Source organism: Salmo trutta, chromosome 4, assembly GCF_901001165.1.
Source record: "Salmo trutta chromosome 4, fSalTru1.1, whole genome shotgun sequence".
NCBI lineage: Eukaryota > Metazoa > Chordata > Actinopteri > Salmoniformes > Salmonidae > Salmo > Salmo trutta.
Genome location: NC_042960.1, coordinates 12398276 through 12418237, shown reverse-complemented (window position 1 = coordinate 12418237; position 19962 = coordinate 12398276). Strand labels below are relative to the sequence as shown.

At 43.2% G+C, this 19962-nt stretch overlaps 1 protein-coding gene across 1 annotated transcript; it reads left to right on the top strand.

Moving 5' to 3' along the window:
• Positions 1 to 996: 996 nt before the first annotated feature.
• Positions 997 to 15152, top strand: LOC115191064 (neurotrophin receptor-interacting factor homolog). The gene is made up of 6 exons (XM_029749063.1): positions 997 to 1427; positions 2353 to 2483; positions 2580 to 2753; positions 12207 to 12368; positions 12770 to 12881; positions 13068 to 15152. The coding sequence occupies exons 1-6, from the start codon at positions 1145 to 1147 to the stop codon at positions 14033 to 14035; spliced, it is 1830 nt and encodes a 609-aa protein (XP_029604923.1). The 5' UTR covers positions 997 to 1144; the 3' UTR covers positions 14036 to 15152.
• Positions 15153 to 19962: the final 4810 nt, after the last annotated feature.

Sequence of the window (19962 nt, the reverse complement as noted above, 5' to 3'; positions counted from 1 at the left end):
TGTAGTCTCAAGCTGGGTACAAAAGTACGTGGATACTGTTAAATTGGTGAAGGTAGCTCAAAGTAGACTTGATTTTCTGTTATTCTTCTGCCGAGACGGAGCAGGTGCTTCACGTCACAGGCCTCGGGACAAGACCTGTGACTTGAAAGGAGTGATTACTGGAGCAACTGAAATTGAAGATTCCCTGTGTCTGTGATGCCCGCCGTTTGGTGCGACGCAGACCTGGTGGCGAGCGTGGTGAAACTGAGTCTGTCCTTTTGAGTTTTGAAGCAGTCTTTACCTGATAGTCATTTTAGGACATGTCAGTTGTCCCGTGAGAGCTTTAGTGCCGAACCCACTAAGGTGTTTCAGATGCCAAACTTATGGTCATGTTTCAGCAGTGTGTAGGACAATGGAATGTGTAGTATCGGTGGAAAAAACGGTGTCAACTGTGGGGGTGCCCATGTTGCTGGGGATCAGAAGTGCCCGGTGCCTAGAGAGACCGGTTGTCAGGGTCAGAGTAGAACAGAAGGTATCATATGCTGAGGCATTGAAGAGATTAGTGGATGATGGGTCAAGTGTGAGTAGTAGGCCAATACATAGTGATATGAATTTGTGCTTTGGTAAGGTTGGCTTCTTAGCGTTCATTGCCATGGTTATCAACTGTGCCACAGTAATGGCACGTAAATCCCAGAAAAAAGATGTTGTGGTGGCAGCTGCAGAGAAGTACTTGGGTGTACAAGGTTTTACAGCAAAAGAGACAAGGTATGCTAAATGAGTCATGTCCTCCCCAGGCCGTTGGCCTGTTGTAGGATCAGTTGGGGTCAAAGTAGTGAAATGGGGTGGTGTTTATTTAATTTTTTATTAAATAATATATAGGTGTAGTGTTAGTTGGTGGTGCATTAAAATGTACCCCTTTTTATTTTTGTATCACAAAATATAACGTGGTCGACCACACTCTCCCGTACAGTAGGTGGCGGCATGCACAAACAAAATGTGGAACGCCGTGATAACAAAGAAGACCAAGAACCATTTCCACGTCAGCTTTTTTATTGTTATTTAGACGTTCAATAACATATACTTAAACCATGTAGTCTTTAATTCACGTTGGAGACAAGACTTGGTTGATATATGTTATCTAGGTAAAACTAGCTAGCTGCTAACAATGGCTAACTGTGTGGGTTTTCACACTCAAATAGCCTCCATCATGGAGATGCTAGCGAATGCAGCAGTGTCAGAGATCTGTAAACTCGTAGACGACGACTATGCAGTGGTTCGTTTGGAAATAACTCAAAGCCAGAAAGAAAACAGGTCATTGCGGAGGAAACTACAGCTACTGGAACTGAAGGTGGCACGGGAGCGGGCAGAGAGGACAATACGGGAGCGCGTCCTCGCCAGTCGTCCCAGTAGTGTCAAGATCCTCGATCGATACAGAGGAATGGCAAGAGGTACATTTTGCAGGCCGATGCGGCACGGCCTGTCGCGGTTCTTCTCAGTGCCTGTCGACCGGTTCGCCTCTGCACATATGTTGAGGTGTTACCCAGATGTGGGTCTTGGTCAGTTTTTGGATAGTATGCAATAATTCTCCTGATTTACTTAGCTATCTTGTGCAAAGAAGAGCCAATATCATAGTGTAGGTATTGTACAGTCATTGCATCTCAAACCATAGAGATCCTATTGCGCTCACCGTGTGTTGGCACGCCCCCTGTAATCCTATTGGCTACTGTTGTTCATGGTTATTTCATATATAGTGGGCATACGTCTGGTAATTGTCTTCATTTGCTTGATGGTTAACGAAACGGGATTGAAGCACTGCTATCTTGTGCCAAAGCTAAGCATTCTAACACATACTAACGAACCGGTATACCCGTAGCTAGTTGCTACTAAACTCACACAGCACAGTGTTAATATTGTAATGAAACGGCAGGGAGCAGGTTTCGAACCCTCGACCTTCAAGCCCGATGTCCGGCGCGCTATCGACTGTGCCGCAAAAGCATGCTCATCCGGCAGAGTCGATTTCCGCGCTTATAAATCCAGGGTCGTTACAATATCTTACTTGTGGAAGGTAATAAACAAAATCAACAAGAGTATTCCTTGTTGTGGCATCATTGTAACCCACGCTTCATATAAAAGATGACCCACAACAAAATTCTAACCAGATTCTTGATTTACTGCATTTCCTATTATTTATTCAATTATTTACTTACTGTGATGCATGGAACATAATACATCAGTCTATAAATAGTATATCAATAAGTTATGAGAAGTGTTACCTTGCATCCTTGGCAATTCTAGAAAGTGTCTATAGTGTACAATATACCGTTGCATTGACTGTAGCTAACCTAACCCCCACCCCCAAAATCAATCTCTCAGGTGAAGGACATCTTACTGGAGGCCACAGGAACTTTGTGAAGCCAGCGGGACACAATACATGGAGAGATGACCAACCAATCACTGTTGATGAGGGGAGTGGAACCTCAACCCAGCACATTATCGTGATAGAGGTTAGTGTAACAGTATTACATCAAAATTACAGTACATCAAATGTGAGACTTCCCTATGACATTGTTATTCAATAACCTCCTCTCTTCTTGTGTCAGTCTGCAGATGGAGAGGCTACAGGTCCTGGGGTCAAACAGGAAAGGTCTGAAGGAGAGGTGGGCCCACGGCACAGCAGAGACATCCAGACTGGAGCGGCAGGAGAGCCCTCTGTAGCCACGGAGGACCCCACCACCGCCCCAGCACCTCCCAGGACCCAACGCAGCTTCACGGAGGTCAGTGGAATGCCGAACACTGTCCTCAAGTCAGAGACAGACACAGAGACTTTAACTTTAACACACAGGCTCTTACACACAGGATCTGACCACAGATCAGACCTAGAGAGACTTGGCCTGGGGAGACTGGGCTGTCTTCCTGCTCCCGGCTTGGAGTATTTACCGGTATTTCAACAGAGCCAGAGGATGGTTCATACCTGTGGGGATGGCTATGTTGATGCGTTAAACACTGGTGGTGATGATCCCTCTTGTTCTTACGCTACAGAGATGGACCCTGTCAACATGCCCTTGGGTTTAGAGACCCAGACTGATCTATCTAGAGGGGACTGGATCCGGTACAGTAGTAGTGTATACTCTGAAGGGTGCCTAGATAAGAAAGGGGAGGTTATAGTGGTAGATGAGGTGACTGTAAAAGTGGAGGGTGACGTTCCTCCCACATGGAATGCAGAAAGTCACCTAGGAGATGGACACTCACAGGGCAGAGATTTATTAGATTACAGGGGAAGCTTAGAGACAAATCTAAATATTGCCACCCACTCCTCTTTACATGCATTCAGGGATCGCGACCCAGTGTCTCCGTCGATGGGACCTTCCGATTCACATGGCAGCGTCCGTTTCGATCAGGTATTGAACTTAAACGACAGGGCTAGAGCCCAGGTTCAGGGAGGGGGAGCCACATCCGAGAAACGGTTCCTCTGCATGTTCTGTAACAAAGGCTTCAGCTGCCCCCAGAAGGTGGAGCTCCACCAGAGGGTCCACACAGGGGTGAAATGCTTCAGCTGTACCCAGTGTCACATGCGCTTTGTCCAGGCTGGTGACCTGAAGAGGCACCAGAGGGTCCACACAGGGGAGAAACCATACAGCTGCCCACAGTGTGAGAAGAGGTTCTCCCGCCAGGACCACCTGAAGATGCACCTGAAGGTCCACACGGGAGAGAGGCCGTTCGCCTGTATGCACTGCGGGAAGAGGTTCTCAGAAAAGAGATGCCTCAGGATACACCAGCAGAAAAACCATTCCACTCTATAACATCGAAAGTAACCATTCCACTCGATAGCTTCTCACATTTAGATCAAACCCTGCATTTAAGACAAATATGAATTTTCATTTTTGTCAGCAGAAAATATCAACAGATGCATTTGGAATAACGAGAGTAACAGATTCCAGTGTTGAATATTCCTGGGTAGAATATTGCATCCAGACATTGTGTGATATATAAAGCATATATAAGCCTAAAAAGTCTGTTACATATTGTGTTTGTACTGTGTAGGATATATGATGTTCGCAAAATTTCCCAAGACACCTTTTATGAGAAAATGAATGCAGTTTATCAAGTTCATGCTGACTTTTCTGTTGAGGCGTGTTTGTGTGGTTTTCATATGGTGTATTTAACACTTGTTTATGTTTAATAAACACAAAATGGGACTTCATTCTAAAGACTCTATAGTAACAAACCTAATGCAATGATAAATCTTAGCGCTGGCGGTAACGCAATAGGTCCAGGGTTGTGTCTAAAATATGTTTGCTATTTTCACAGCGATAATTGTGCGTGCAGTAGCTAGCTAGTGGTGGCGCAAAAGGGCTGAGTTTTGATGAATAAATAAGTTGTAGGAGTGTCAAGGTTTGACCCCTCACTTGGCCAATCAGAACATGCTCCATGGCTAAATACTGTATGCGGTTGTGTATTTACGTTCTTTTATGTATTGCCTTATCGTCAACTCCGATTGATTTGATTTTATTTGTCGGTAAAAAAATACACATACACACAGTACAAATATTTTTGTTGTTACTGGGATTGCACAATCAATTCTGGGACTTATTTGCATTATAGTCCCATTTAAATAAAAAATACATATACAATAACATAGATACCAACACATTAGAGATACAGACCAAAAATAGTTACTCATTAGCCAGCTTTTGACATTTGAAAAAAAAAGTGGTTATGATTGGTATGGCTGAGTTGCCGTGCTGGTTTGTTCCATTCAACAGCGCCAGTATATACAAATGTGTTCTTACCAGATAGAATATTTACCAATGAATATTAGTCTCTGGCTACTTGGATAGGTTTCTGGGGGCTGAGTCTGGGATAATTTTGTGGACCAGACCAAGTTGAATTAATACTACTCTTTTTGTTCCCCACAGATAGCCAGCCTAGCTGCTTAAAATGCTCGACCGCCAGATGAGGGGGGTGGTTAAAAACCCCTAGAGTTGATGCCCGCGTGGAAATTAAATTAGCATTCAAAAAAATCCCCATCAAAATGTGTTTAAGTTAGAGACGTCGTATTTCTAGTGTATGGGCTGCGTCGCAATCCACCGCATCTGCCAATGGCAGCCTTCCATATCTGCGGTGGAAGGTGGCTGAGCAACAGCGGTGTTTGTTAGACCATGAGACATCTCTCAAATCGGTTTTCTCACAAAAACGTCTGTAGTGTCCAAACCTGACCATAACCAGACACAATCAGGTAGCTTCTCAACCAAATTTGTGGCAGCTGTTGTGAAAAAGGTATTGAAACTATCAGCTACCACTGCCTTGTCAAATTGTATTTCCCCATCCAGGCCAACGCTTTTACAATTTGCATTCTTCCCATCACTATGTTTAGTGACTGCCACAACTTCCTATTTTCACAAATTTTACCTCATCTGACTAGATTTTTTCCTTAGGGTTATGTGTGTATTGAGAGCCTCTTCATCTTCGGTACTGTTATATTCTTGAAAATAAGTATTTATTGATTTAATGGCCTCAATGATTTCCTGATTCATTCAAGGTTCAGTTATTTAATTCTAACAGTTTTCCATGGAGGCAAAGTATCCACAATGCTTAAGAAATATTTGTTCAAATAGTTCCATCCTGTTTATTTTTAACAAAACCACATTTTAGTTTTTCACATTTTATAATCCATATCTAGACATGTAAGTACCGGGTCCCAGTTAACTTTACTCAATTGGTCAATAAATGCATCTTTTATCATGTTTCAGAGATCTCACAGTTATTGTGTCATAACAGTTAGAGATTTTTTATTTTTACCGTGTGCAGTAAATTATAGAATGATCACTAATCCCATAGGAAATGACACGACTTTGAGAAATCTTAGATTTATCAGACACCAAGATCAAATCTATGAATGTTTGGGTGTGGGCTCCTTTTTATCAGTTGATTCAAAATTAATTAGATTTTTTTTCTCTCACCCACACAGAATACCCCACAATGACAAAGTGAAAACATGTTTTTTGAAATTTTTGCAAATTTATTGAAAATGAAATACAGAAATCAAATTTACATAAGTATTCACACCCAGCCTTCAGCTACCCTCAACTCCTCTCATCTATCTCTGAACACCATCCAGTCCCAGCCTTCAGCTACCCTCAGCCCCTCTCATCTATCTCTGAACACCGTCCAGTCCCAGCCTTCAGCTACCCTCAACCCCTCCCATCTATCTCTGAATACCATCCAGTCCCAGCCCCTCCCATCTATCTCTGAATACCCTCCAGTCCCAGCCCCTCCCATCTATCTCTGAATACTATCCAGTCCCAGCCCCTCTCATCTATCTCTGAACACCATCCAGTCCCAGCCTTCAGCTACCCTCAGCCCCTCTCATCTATCTCTGAACACCATCCAGTCCCAGCCTTCAGCTACCCTCAACCCCTCTCATCTATCTCTGAACACCGTCCAGTCCCAGCCTTCAGCTACCCTCAACCCCTCTCATCTATCTCTGAACACGTCCAGTCCCAGCCTTCAGCTACCCTCAACCCCTCCCATCTATCTCTGAACACCGTCCAGTCCCAGCCTTCAGCTACCCTCAACTCCTCTCATCTATCTCTGAACACCGTCCAGTCCCAGCCTTCAGCTACCCTCAACCCCTCTCATCTATCTCTGAACACCGTCCAGTCCCAGCCTTCAGCTACCCTCAACCCCTCCCATCTATCTCTGAATACCATCCAGTCCCAGCCCCTCCCATCTATCTCTGAATACTATCCAGTCCCAGCCCCTCCCATCTATCTCTGAATACCATCCAGTTTTGATTTCTAGCTGCCATATATTTTTCCACTGTGTTGTGATGTTTTCCAAAAGTTCTGAACCTTTCAATTCACAGTTTCTACATATTGTAAATTAAACACCTTTGCTAAGAGTATTATTGATCGATTGACTGACTTATCAAATCACCCAGCAGTGCTATTTGACGAGTAAGCTCCAAGTAAATGTTGCATTTTTTCAGCCATTCCTGAACCTGCAACCAGCTACTGGGCAGTACCAAAATGTAGTGATCTAATGATTCTGTCTCTTCGCAGCAAAATCTGCAGAGCTGGAATGGTTGTATCCCCCCTATTTATAACATTCTATTGGTTGCAAAGTTTTAAATCCGGCGTCGTTTTGTGTATCAGTTCATAAACCATGTGCCGTGGAATCGGTACATCGAAAATAGTTGGGAGGAGATTTTGCAGCCTGTATGGTGCAGCTGTAGATTTTTAGGTCCTTAAATGAAACTGGTATACTTTTTTATTTATCACAATTTTCTTTAACCACTTTTGGTCCTTACTTTCTCCCCTTTCCACTTGCCTCCTCCATTTGTGCGGTAATGCTGCAATCAGTTGGTTGTAATTTTGGATAGAGCAGACATTTCCATATATTTATGTAAACTGCATGTGTGACAACTCCACCAGTCCTATTATTGATGTAATTTACAAAGATTATACAGTTTTTAAACATTTTCCATTTTTGTTTTAATCAATTAGTATATTTGATTTTAACCATAATAAACTATATATACAAATGTATGTGGACACCCCTTCAAATTAGTGGATTCAACTATTTCGGCCACACCCGTTGCTTACAGGTGTATAAAATCGAGCTCACAGCCATGCAATCTCCATTGACAAACATTGGCAGTAGAATGGCCTTCCTGAAGAGCTCAGTGACTTTCAACGTGGCACCATCACAGGATGTCACCTTTCCAACAAGGCAGTCAAATTTCTGCCCTGCAAGAGCTACCCCGGTCAACTGTAAGTGCTGTTAGTGTGAAGTAGAAACCTCTATGAGCAACAACGGCACAGCCACAAAGTGGTAGGCCACACAAGCACACAGAAGGGGACCACCGAGTGCCGAAGGGCGTAGCGTGTAAAAATCGTCTGTTCTCGGTTGCAACACTCACTACAGAGTTCCAAACTCCCTCTGGAAGCACCGTCAGCACAATAACTGTTCATTGGGAGCATCATGAAATGGGTTTCCATGGCCGAGCAACCGCACACAAGCCTAAGATCACCATTCGCAATGCCAAGCGTCGGCTGTAGTGGTGTAAAACTTGCCGCCATTGGACTCTGGAGCAGTGGAAACGCGTTCTCAGGAGTGATGAATCACACTTCACCATCTGCCAGTCCGATGGATGAATCTGGGTTTGGCGGATGCCAGGAGAACGCTACTTGCACCAATGTATAGTGCCAAATGTGAAGATAGGAGGAGGAATAATGGTCTGGGGCTGTTTATCATGGTTCCAGCGAAGCCTCTTAGTTCCAGTGAAGGGAAATCTTAACGCTACAGCATACAATGACATTCTAGATGATTCTTTGCTCCCAACTTTGTGGCAACAGTTTGGGGAAGGCCCTTTCCTGTTTCAACATGACAATGGCCACGTGCACAATGCGAGGTGCATACATCAATAGTTTGTTGAGATCGGTGTGGAAGAACTTGACTGGCTTTAACCCATTTCATAAGAGATTCTCCTAAATTAAAATAGTCCAGGCATTTATATATAAATTCCAGTCGTACTTTATCAAAGGCCTTTTCCCCGATTATTCATAGTGTTCTATTGTTTCCAGTACTTGTCTTACAGTGCATTTGGAAAGTATTCAGACCCCTTGATTTTTTTTCACATTTTGTTACGTTACAGCCTTATTCTAAAATCGATTAAATAGTTTTTTTTCCCTCATCAACCTGCACACAATACCCCATAATGACAAAGCGAAAACAGGTTTTTAGATGTTTTTGCACATATATTAAAAATGTAAAACCGATACCTTACTACATAAGTATTCAGACCCTTTGCTATGAGACTCAATTGAGCTCAGGTGCATCCTGTTTCCATTGATCATCCTTGAGATGTTTCTACAACTTGATTGGAGTCCACCTGTGGTAAATTCAATTGATTGGACATGATTTGGAACGGCACACACCTGTCTATATAAGGTTCCACAGATGATATGGCTTGGTTTTTGCTCTGACATGCACTGAGGTCGAAGGAATTGTCCGTAGAGCTCCGAGACAGGATTTTGTCAAGGCACAGATCTGGGGAAAGGTACCAAAAAATGTCTGCAGCATTGACGGTCCAAGAACACAGTGGCCTCCATTATTCTTAAATTAAAGAAGTTTAGAACCACCAAGGCTCTTCCTAGAGCTGGCTTCCCGGCAAAACTGAGCAATCGGGGGAGAAAGGCCTTGGTCAGGGTGGTGACCAAGAACCCGATGGTCACTGACAGAGTTCCTCTGTGGAGATGGGAGAATCTTCCAGAAGGACAACGATCTCTGCAGCACTTCACCAATCAGGCCTTTATGGCAGTGGCCAGACGGAAGCCGCTCCTCAGTAAAAGGCACATGAAGGCCCGCTTGGAGTTTGCCAAAAGGCACCTAATGAATCTGACCATGAGAAACAAGATTCTCTGGTCTGATGAAACCAAGATTGAACTCTTTGACCTCAATGTCAAGCGTCACGTCTGGAGGAAACCTGGCACCATCCCCACGGTGAAGCATGGTGGTGGCAGCATGCTGTGGGGATGTTTTTCAGAGGCAGGGACTGGGAGACTAGTCAGGATTGAGGGGAGAGGTGAACGGAGCAGAGTACAGAGAGATCCTTGATGAAAACCTGCTCCAGACTTGGGCGAAGGTTCTCCTTCCAACAGGACAACAACCCTAAGCACACAACCAAGACCATGCAGGAGTGGCTTCGGGACAAGTCTTTGAATGTCCTTGAGTGGCCCAGCCAGAATCCGGACTTCAACCCGATCTCTGGAGAGACCTGAAAATAGCTGTGCAGCGATGCATACAACCTTGACAGCTTGAGAGGATCTGCAGAGAAGAATGGGAGAAACTCCCCAAATACAGGTGTGCAAAGCTTGTAGTGTCATAACCAGGAAGACTCGAGGCTGTAATCACTGCCAAAGGTGATTCAAAAGCAAAAAGGGTCTGAATACTTACGTAAATGTGATCCGTTTTTTTAATGTTTTATTTCTAAAAACCTGTTTTTGCTTTGTTATTGTGTGTAGATTGATCAGGAGGAAAAATACATTTTAATCCATTTTAGAATAAGGCTATAAACTAACAAAATGTGAAGAAAGTCATGGGGTCTGAATACTTTCCAAATGCTCTGTATATTATTTCCATTTTATTGTCCATGTAAAACACCTGTCTAATTAGGATGAATAATATCCTACAATACCTTTTTTAGTTCTAAGCGCTATGCATTTGCTAGGATTTTGTGATTACAACACTGGAGTGTAAGGGGTCTCCAGGTTTTTAGGTGGACTCAATCTTTATATTCATCATCTGGGTCCTGTTTCAGTAATAGTTAAATAAGACCTTCTTGCAGAGTATCTGGTAGTCTTTATATGAGTGGTTAAAACATGTTAATAATGGACCTTGGCGTAAATACATTTTTGGGGGGATATACTTCAACTGGTATGTCATCCAGCCATGGAGTTTTCCCAGACTTGAGACTTTAATTGCATCTAGAATTTCCTCCTCTAATTAGGCCTTCACATTAGTCTTTCTGTATAACTGTTAATTTTATACTATTAATAGAAAACAAATCTTACAATTAACTTATTTTAGTGGAAATGGAGGAGACTGAAATGGAAACATATGCTTAAAGTACTTTGCTTCCTCTTTTAAAATATTGTTTGAGTCATTGAGGACGTTATTTGTAACAAGTTTCTATAAAATATTTTTGGTAGCATTTCAATGTTATTTGGTGCATTCTTCCCGATATTCCATCCAGTTCGATTTATTTTTACAATATATTACACTTGGTCTTTCTTGAATACGTTCCTCCATTTATTTTAGTTTTTCCTCTAACTTACTCTGAGCCTCTTTGGTACTGTTTTTATAGCTATCTATCTGTACTGTTAGTTCCTCTATTTCCTTTTTCAGATTAACTCTTTTGACCTAAAATGTTTTTGTTGAATTGCATGGCCTCTTAAGGCACATTTAAGTGTCCCATACAATAAGGGGATATGCTGTACCTATGTTATGAAGGACAAAGTAAGTTATTTTGTCTTGGTTAAAAACAATTTGTCATCCAGTAGGCTTAGTGTAGTGCTACAGCAAAAACCAAAACGTGCACTCTTTGGGGTCCCGAGGACCGAGTTTGAGAACCGTTGGATTAGGCTAAGATCAACATACTGTATGTTCTTGTATAAAACCACAATGGCACATTTCCTATTGCCACAGATGGCCCAATAACAACATCCCTGAGTCCATATTCATCAACCATTTTCCCAATCTCTGGGCCAAAAGATTGCCTATCTGCCCCACAGTCATGCACAACTATTGTCCTAATAAGATTGAACATTTAGTCTCAATACATGTAATATGACGTCTCCATGTAAGCTTTTTATCAAACCATAGCCCCAAATACTTAAATTCTGTAACCCTTTTCAATCATTGTCCATATAATCAAACACTGACATCTTCCTTTGTCTTTTTGTTAGCAAACAAGATTTAGATACAGTTAACTTGAAACCCCATGATAAGGATCATTCCTCTACTGCTAAAACAGCTCCTTGCCTTTTATCTATTACAGTGGCACCATCATCTGCATATAAGGCCGCCCCTATACCCTGTATCAACGTGAATAAGGTGGGACTAATGGTGCTACCCTGTGGAGTTCCATTTTCCACCTCATATTCTCTCTAACTCTGATCCTGACCTGGAAGGTTCGGTCAAACAAGAAATCCATTCTCCCACCTATACACACATTCAATTTAACCAGTAGCCCTTCCCTCCACATTGTATCAAATGCTTTTTCTATGTCAAAATATACAATTGACATCACTTCCTTCATTGCCAAAGCTTTGGTCACTGCAGTACTAATTGTAACCAATACATGAAGGGTAGTCATTATTTTTCTGAATCCACTCTGAGATGGACTTAATAGATCCCTATGTTCCAGATAATACAACAATCTACCCACAATCAACTTTTCCATTAATTTACAGAGATTTTATGTAAGTGCAATAGGTCTATAACTAGCAGGACTGGATGGATCTTTACCAGGCTTCAGCTAGCTTTCTTTTTACCCACAACATATTTATGTCCAGCATGATGGGTTTAAAAATAATGAAGTCATTCTATAGCTACAGTATAGGACTCAAATGTAGTGGGGATGTTGAAAGTGTGTTTATTATCTGTGTGTGTACGTACCTGAGGGAGTGTATGTCTGTGTAATCTGCATCACCTCTCTCTTCCAGGAGGAGGAGGGTCCAGAGGTGCTGCTGGTGAAGGAGGAGGGGTGTGAGGAGGGTCTGGGGAACCCTGAGGGGACCATGTTTATGGAGGGCAACCAGACTACACCACCTGAACCCACAGAGCAACCAGCTGAGCAGTACAGGACCACACACAGTCTCACTGAGGTGAGCCCACTGTGAACTACTGGCTGAATAGTATTAGGTCAGGGCCTGTTTTCAAAAAGCAGCAGTGCTGATCTAGGATCGGTTTTGCCTTTTAGATCATAATGAATAAGACTACATAGACAGGTAGGGAACTGATCCCTGATCAGCACTTATACTCTGGATACTGGCCCGGGTCTTGATTATTTTTGCTTTAAGTGTGGGACCATGCCTTTCAATTATCACACCATTAAAGACTGTCAAGTAATCAAATTAACTAACACATTTGCATAGTATCAAATTAACTAACATGTTTGCATAGTACTCATAGCAATCCCTCATTGCCCAATCAGAAGATGCTCCATAGCAGGGTGCTCATATCATATTTCTTGATCCAACATCCTCTCACTCTGTATCTCTTACAGTCAGTAGACATGGAGGATGGGAAACCTGATCTGCTGCTGGTCAAAGAGGAGACAATAGAAGATTGTCCAGAGAGCATTGATTTGCTGAGTGGACTAAAGATGGGGGAGCAAAGTAAGGGAGAAATACATATAGTCTACATACAGTAATAGATCTTCAACAGGAATTTTCTTCATTCATAAAATGAAATCAATGCAACTTATGTTTACATACAAAAACACACATTAATGTATGAACTTGACCAGGTAATTGACGACAACTCCATGTTTTTAAAGTCTATTTTCTAACCTCTTCCTCCAGGTGGTTGGCTGGAGGGTAACAGAGGAGACTGGGCGGCCATCTTGGATTCCCATACCCAGACGGGTGCAGTGAAAGGCCTGGAGGAGGACATCATTGAGCAGGCCAGGATCAGCGGTGACATAGTGGAGGTTAGTGGATGGGACAGTGTCTTCAACTCTGGGCTGGGGAACAACAACCACAACCATAAACAGACAGTCGAACACAGAACAATGACCGAACAAAGTCTCCATGACAACAGACTGGCAGAGACCAGAGCAAGGCGTAGATTTAATCTACGTGGACGGGGAGGTATCCATATGCGGCGGGAGAGAACAGATACAGACTCGGCTAGCGATGCTCCGTCCTGCTACTATAGTTGTGATTCAGAGAGACTGATGGCGCCTCAGGTTAACCCCCTAACAGTTGCTGCCTTCAACCTGCCTTCTATAGGATCTATCAACTGGAACATGGACCCTGCAACAACAACACAGACACTGCCTGACCTTCGTCCTCCTCTCCTTATGTTAAACCAGACCTCAGACAATGTCAGTCCCTCAACAATAAATGGCTACACAAGCCCATTGACAAATGACAGTAGTAACGCTATCAGCAGATCTAATGGCAAAGATAAGCGCTTCTCGTGTTCATTCTGTGGGAAAGCCTTCAGTTTCCCCAAACAGGTGGAGATCCATAAGAGGATGCACACAGGGGAGAAACCATTTGGCTGTACCCAGTGTCAGATGCGCTTTGCCGAAGCTTGTCACCTGAAGAGGCACCAGAGGGTCCACACAGGGGAGAAACCATTCAGCTGCCACCTGTGCCGGGTCAGTTTCTCACACTCGTCCAGCCTGAAGAGGCACCAGAGGGTCCACACAGGGGAGAAACCAAATAGCTGCCCCCAGTGTGACAAAAGGTTCTCCCACCAGCACCATCTGAAGATGCACTTGAAGGTCCACACGGGAGAGAGGCCGTTCACCTGTACGCAATGAGTTTCTCAGAGAGGAGCTATCTCAGGAGAGACCAGCAGAAAATGCACATGGCCCATGTATAGAGTATAGTAACATGTTATGTAGTACTAGTTAGTTTGTTTGTAGTTCATTCTGTTGGTTTTGGATGTAGTAGGGAACTGGATGAGGTGAACTGAGGAAAGAATGAGTACGATGAGGCATGGTTGGTGTGATGGCGTCTGTAAAAATACTTCTCTGATGGAAAGTGACAACCTTGTCCTGTTATAATGCGGAAATGATAGTGCCTTAATTCATGTTTACTTGACATGAAGATGTGTAATGTAATGTTGAACCTTTTCCGAAGTATTCTCAAATAAATGTTCTCAAAGCGAGGGTACCAAATGTACAGGAAGGCAGAGACTACAAATATGGAGTTTTCATCCCCGCTTCACGCCTCTTGAAATGTCTTTCTCAAATCTAAGGATCCAAATAACATTCTGCGCATGTGTTATTTACTCATGGTCACGTTTCTCTATTTACTCACCCTCTTCTGGACCCAAAACCAATTTGATCGATATGATAACGTAGCCGGTCTCTGCCTCATATGTCTGCGATTTGAATGAACGTTCCAAAAATATGTATGAAGGCTACAACTTCCTCTGTCTGGTGTAACGGATATTGCCGTAGCAATAGTCTCAAACAAGACTGTCTACACATTGCATTGGGACAAAACAATTTGCATTTGATGTGATGATATAATCTTTATAGTTATGCTGCCATATAGCCAGGAGTCTGCCTCCTGTTTAGCCGTTGTTTGTAATGATGATGAAAAAAGAACATTGCTAGACGACTGTTAAAGACAAATAACTGTTTTGTGTACAAGCGGCAGTGGAGTCACAGTGACTCAGCACTGAGCAGCAACTGAAAAGAGAAGGCTAGTAGATCCCGCATGCGCAGAAATCTCTATTTTTAGCAACAGCAAGTTGGGTTCCAGAAAATCTGGAAAGGCAGCCACTTGGTTACAGAAAAAGTAGTATTACCATATTGAGAAATGTTATTCAACTCTTCATGTATTGTTTTGTGCAGTAAAAGTACTGTACTTCATGTTATGCACGTGTATGACCATTTTGTTGAAATTAAATACAACATTTACTCTGTACTGACTTGGCTATTTTTGTATCATTGCAGGGTCTGAGTTTCCCTTATCTCAACCGAACCAAAACATTATACTTAATTATTGAATAAACAGTTATGGAATTTTTTTTTTAGAAACTCCAATGGCTCTGTATTATTAGATATTTGAATCAGTGTTAGAGATGGGCTTGACTGTGATTAAAAACATTTTGTTTCTGTGTGTATAGCAAAGAGTTTCTTATATTAACCTTTATATGCTCTTCTGTAAAAGTAGTGTTTGCAGTCAATGAGGACCTGCTGAAATCTGGTGTTGCTGGCGGTAGTGACTGGACCTCTGAAGCGGCTGGTCACAAACCCTGGCTCTAGATCAGGACCCTGGATCAGGAGCCTTCACTCTTCCTTCCCGAGTAGGAACCAGGACCGAACCACGAGGGACAAAAACTCCACCACCACACAGAACACAAACAGTGGACAGGTGGACTGAACAACCTCAGTCCTGGGATCGAGGCTGCAATCAGGGATCCAGTCTGCAGCCCAGACCCTTCTCTTCACAGTCTCAGTGCAGGGATAAAGCAGGGCCTGGGGCTGATAGATTCTCCTGTTCCTATGATACAAACACCACAGTGTCAATGATGAACAGAGCAGGTCACCCTGGGCTTCAGCCTTCACAGAGAGTGGTGGGAGACCGCCCTGGTGGTAGCCTATCAGCAAGTCTGTCTTCTCCTTCAGGGTCTCATCTTTAATATAGATCCTTTCTGTTTAGTGTAAACACAAGTGGTCTGAGTATAGAAAGCCATGAGGTGAGGAAGATGGCGGAAACTATTGTTTTGTTTGAAACTGCTGGTGAGTGAAGATGACATTGAGATTGAGTGGGTTTCAGTGGCGAAAAACAAAGGAAACAACAGAAGTAAAATTGTCGTGGAAACCCCTAGACTTGTCTTTAGTCTGAGTGAGTGTTTTGGAGATCCGGTTTAAGTCTTGATAGATGTCATGGAATGTGTTGGGTGAAGTGGCGTCAGAGTCACAAGAAGTGGGTTTATTTCGATTTTTTTTGTGTCTACCGGAGTAGAAGAGGTGTACATTGTGCCTCAAGAAGATATGAGTGGGATGTTTTGTGTATGGATCTTCAAAGCAGAGCGCCTATCACCAGGGTTATATCTGGGGTGGCGCATAGTGTGTGCAGATTTTATACCTGAGGAAGTAGGTGGAGTTGTTGGTGCAGGTTGACAGACCCATATGGTAGATTAAGTAAAGAAATTCACTTCATCTAGTTTCTCCCTTCTCATGTAAAGTTGGGCTATGTGAGATACCCTTTAAGAGCCTACATGCACAAACCCCATCAGTGCCATAAATGCTAACTATTTGGTAAGGTGTCAAGTGTATGCAGACGGGAAGAGTATCGAATGCCAATACCCGGATTGCCCTGTTAAGAGTGAAGGAGACAGAAGTGGCAAAAGTAAGGGCTGTCCAGCGTGTCTCCTACCTGGCGGTGGTGAGAAGAGTTGAAGGAACGAGTAGAGCTGTAGATGCAATGGTAGTAGAGCCTGCATTAGTGAATGTGTGTGTAAAAAGGTGTGCTTTGTTGCATTTATTGCAATGGTCATTAACTGCACAGCACAAACGGAGAAGAAATCTGATTAAATTGGCATCATTGTAAGTGCAGCTGAACGTTTTTTGGGGGACTCAGGGATTTGACAGCAGAGGCAGTACAAGTAATCCTCTCTACGGATGTGACTTAAATTGGAATGTGACTGAAGGAGTGGGATGCATGTCTATTTTTTACTTTGTATGTCGGTTTTTACCCATTCCTAAAACGGATATTTTTTCTATAGTTTACAACCCATACAGTAAGTAGGTGGCGGCATGCAACTCTAACAGTTGTTTGCAGACCGCCATAATATCAAAGAAGAAGTCAACCGAAGTGAACAGTTACCAAGAATAATTAACACTTTCGAATTTGTATGGGTTATTTAGATGTTTATTAACATCATGGAACTCACAATATTAGTCATTTAACTTCACAGCATCACATACTACCCTCAGGTAGTCTTTAATCCGCGTTGGAGACAGGACTTGGTTGATTTATGTTATCTAGGTAACACTAGCTGCTAACAATAATTGTATGATTTTTCACACTCAAATAGCCTCCATCATGGAGGTTCTAGCGAATGCAGCCGTGTCAGATCTGTACACTCGTAGACGATGACTATGCAGTGTTTAGATTGGAAATAAATCAAAGCCAGAAAGAAAACGGGGTTACGGAGGAAACTACAGCTACTGGAACTGAAAGTGGCACGGGAGCGGGCAGAGAGGACAATACTAGAGCATGTCCTCGCTAGTCGTCCCAGTAGTGTCAAAGTCGTCGACCGATACAGAATAGCAAGAGGTACATTTAACAAAAGGCTTAGGTCGCCTGTTCAAATGTAGCCCCACACCTCTCTGTACTAGCCAGCAGATCCGACCATCTTGCTTGCAGCTGCACTAGGGTCAGACATATGTTCTGTGTAGATTAAAACATAGTGGAGCCGGCGCGAGACATGGCTCAGAAAACGTACCTCAATCCAGGGATAAAAAAATGTTTTGTATTCTGAATTGTCCCATTATCCCAACTGTTACACTGAGAAAATTGAAAGACAGCTAGTCTTTCTGGAAAACTGGACTGTTCATCCTCATGTTAGGTAGCAGAAGCCACAGCAGCCATTTTGGGAATGGCAGCTCCTTTGTTGTTCAATGCATAATGGCTACTGTTAGCTAGCATGAGGACAAACATGGCAGTTTACTTAAAAACTAGCACTCTTCAATCTTGTCTGTGTAACAGTTGGGATAATGGGACAATTCGGTGTCCAAAGCATTTCTCAATTTAATTACATTTTACAAGCATTATCTCATGCCAGCTCCATATGTGTAAATCTACGCTGGAAGTCTGTCAAATCCTAGTGCAGCTGTAAGCAAACGGGTAGGATCTGCTGGCTACCCTCTGCATGTTCAGATGTGTTAACCAGAATTGTATCTGGGTCAGTTTTTGAATAGTAAGCAATAATTTCCCCGATTACTTAGCTGTCTTGCGCAAAGACACATCATATTCTAACCAGATTCTTGATTTACTGCATTTCCTATTATTTACTCAATGAAAACAATGTGATATATGGAACACAATACATTGATCAATAAATAGTATATTAAGAAGTTGAAAAGTGTTACCTTACATCCTTGCCAATTCTAGACAGTGTCAATAGTGTACAATATACCATTGACAGTAGCTAACCATCTTTTTCCCCCCAATCACTCTCTCAGGTGAAGGACATCTCACTGTAGGCCACAGGACCTTTGTGAAGCCAGCGGGACACAATACATGGAGAGATGACCAACCAATCACTGTTGATGAGGGGAGTGGAACCTCAACCCAGCATGTTATCATGATAGAGGTTAGTGTAATAGTGTTACATCAAAATTACAGTACATCAAATGTGGCTAGTTTATTTCAGAAATGCTCCCCTCAGCTATCCACTTGCTTACATCCTTATTTATCTGTGAGACTTCAATATGACATTGTTATCCAATTCTACTCATGTACTGGTAATAACTGGGGATGGGCATTTGAAATATTTTCACTATTAAAAATATAATTGTCTTTAATTGAGACGATGCCTTTTCATAGTTAAAATACGCCTAAGATGTTTTTTCCCTTCCAAAATGAATACTGTTGCAAGTATTCAAATAAACTCTCCCATTTCTGGTAATAACCTCCTCTCTTCTTGTGTCAGTCTGCAGATGCAGACCCTGGGGTCAAGCAGGAGAGGTCTGGAGGAGAGGAGGACCTATGACACAGCACTGACATCCAGACTGGAGCAGCGGCTGGAATGGCACCCCCTGTAGTTACAGAGGACCTATCCACCGCTGCCGTGCCCCAGGCCAGGACCCGGCACAGCATCACGGAGGTCAGTGGAACGCGGAATGCCGTCCTTAAATCTGAGACAGACACCAAGACTTTAACTGTAACACACAGAATCTGACCACAGATCAGACCCATAGAGACTGGGTCTGGGGCCACTGGGCTGTCCTCCTGCTCCCGGCTCAGAGTATTTACCAGTATTTCACCAGAGCCAGAGGATGGTTCATTCTCCTGGAGATGGTGAGGCGTTAGATCATCAACACCAGTGTCTATCTTGTTCTTAGACTACAGAGATGGACCCTGGCAACATGCCCTTGGTTTTAGAGGCAGAATGATCTGTCTTGAGGGGAATGGAACCAGTACAGCCGTATTGTATACTCTGAAGGGTGCCTAGATAAGAAAGGGGAGGTTGTAGTCATTGGTAGATGAAATTACTTTGAAAGTGGAGGGTGACGCTCCTCTCACATGGAATACAGACAGTCACACTGCAAATATTTATTAGATTACAGGGGAAGCTTAGAGAACAATCCAAATGTCCTCACCCATTCCCTTTTACATGTGTTCAGGGATCGCGACCCAGTGTCCATGTCGATGGCACCTTCCGATTCACACGGCCGTGTCCTTTTCGATCAGGTATTGAACTCAAACAACAGGGCTAGAGCTCAGGCAGGTCGAGCAACATCAGGTGGTAGTAAAGAGAGGCGGTTCCTCTGCATGTTCTGTAACAAAGGCTTTAGCTGCCTTCATAGGGTGGAGATCCACCAGAGTCCACACAGCGGTGAAACCCTTCAGCTGTATTCAGAGTCACATGCACTTCGCTCAGGCTTGCACCCGAAGAGGCACCAGAGGGTCCACACAGGGGAGAAACCCTACAGCTGCCTCCAGTGTGAGAAGAGGTTCTCCCGCCAGGACCACCTGAAGATGCACCTGAAGGTTCACACGG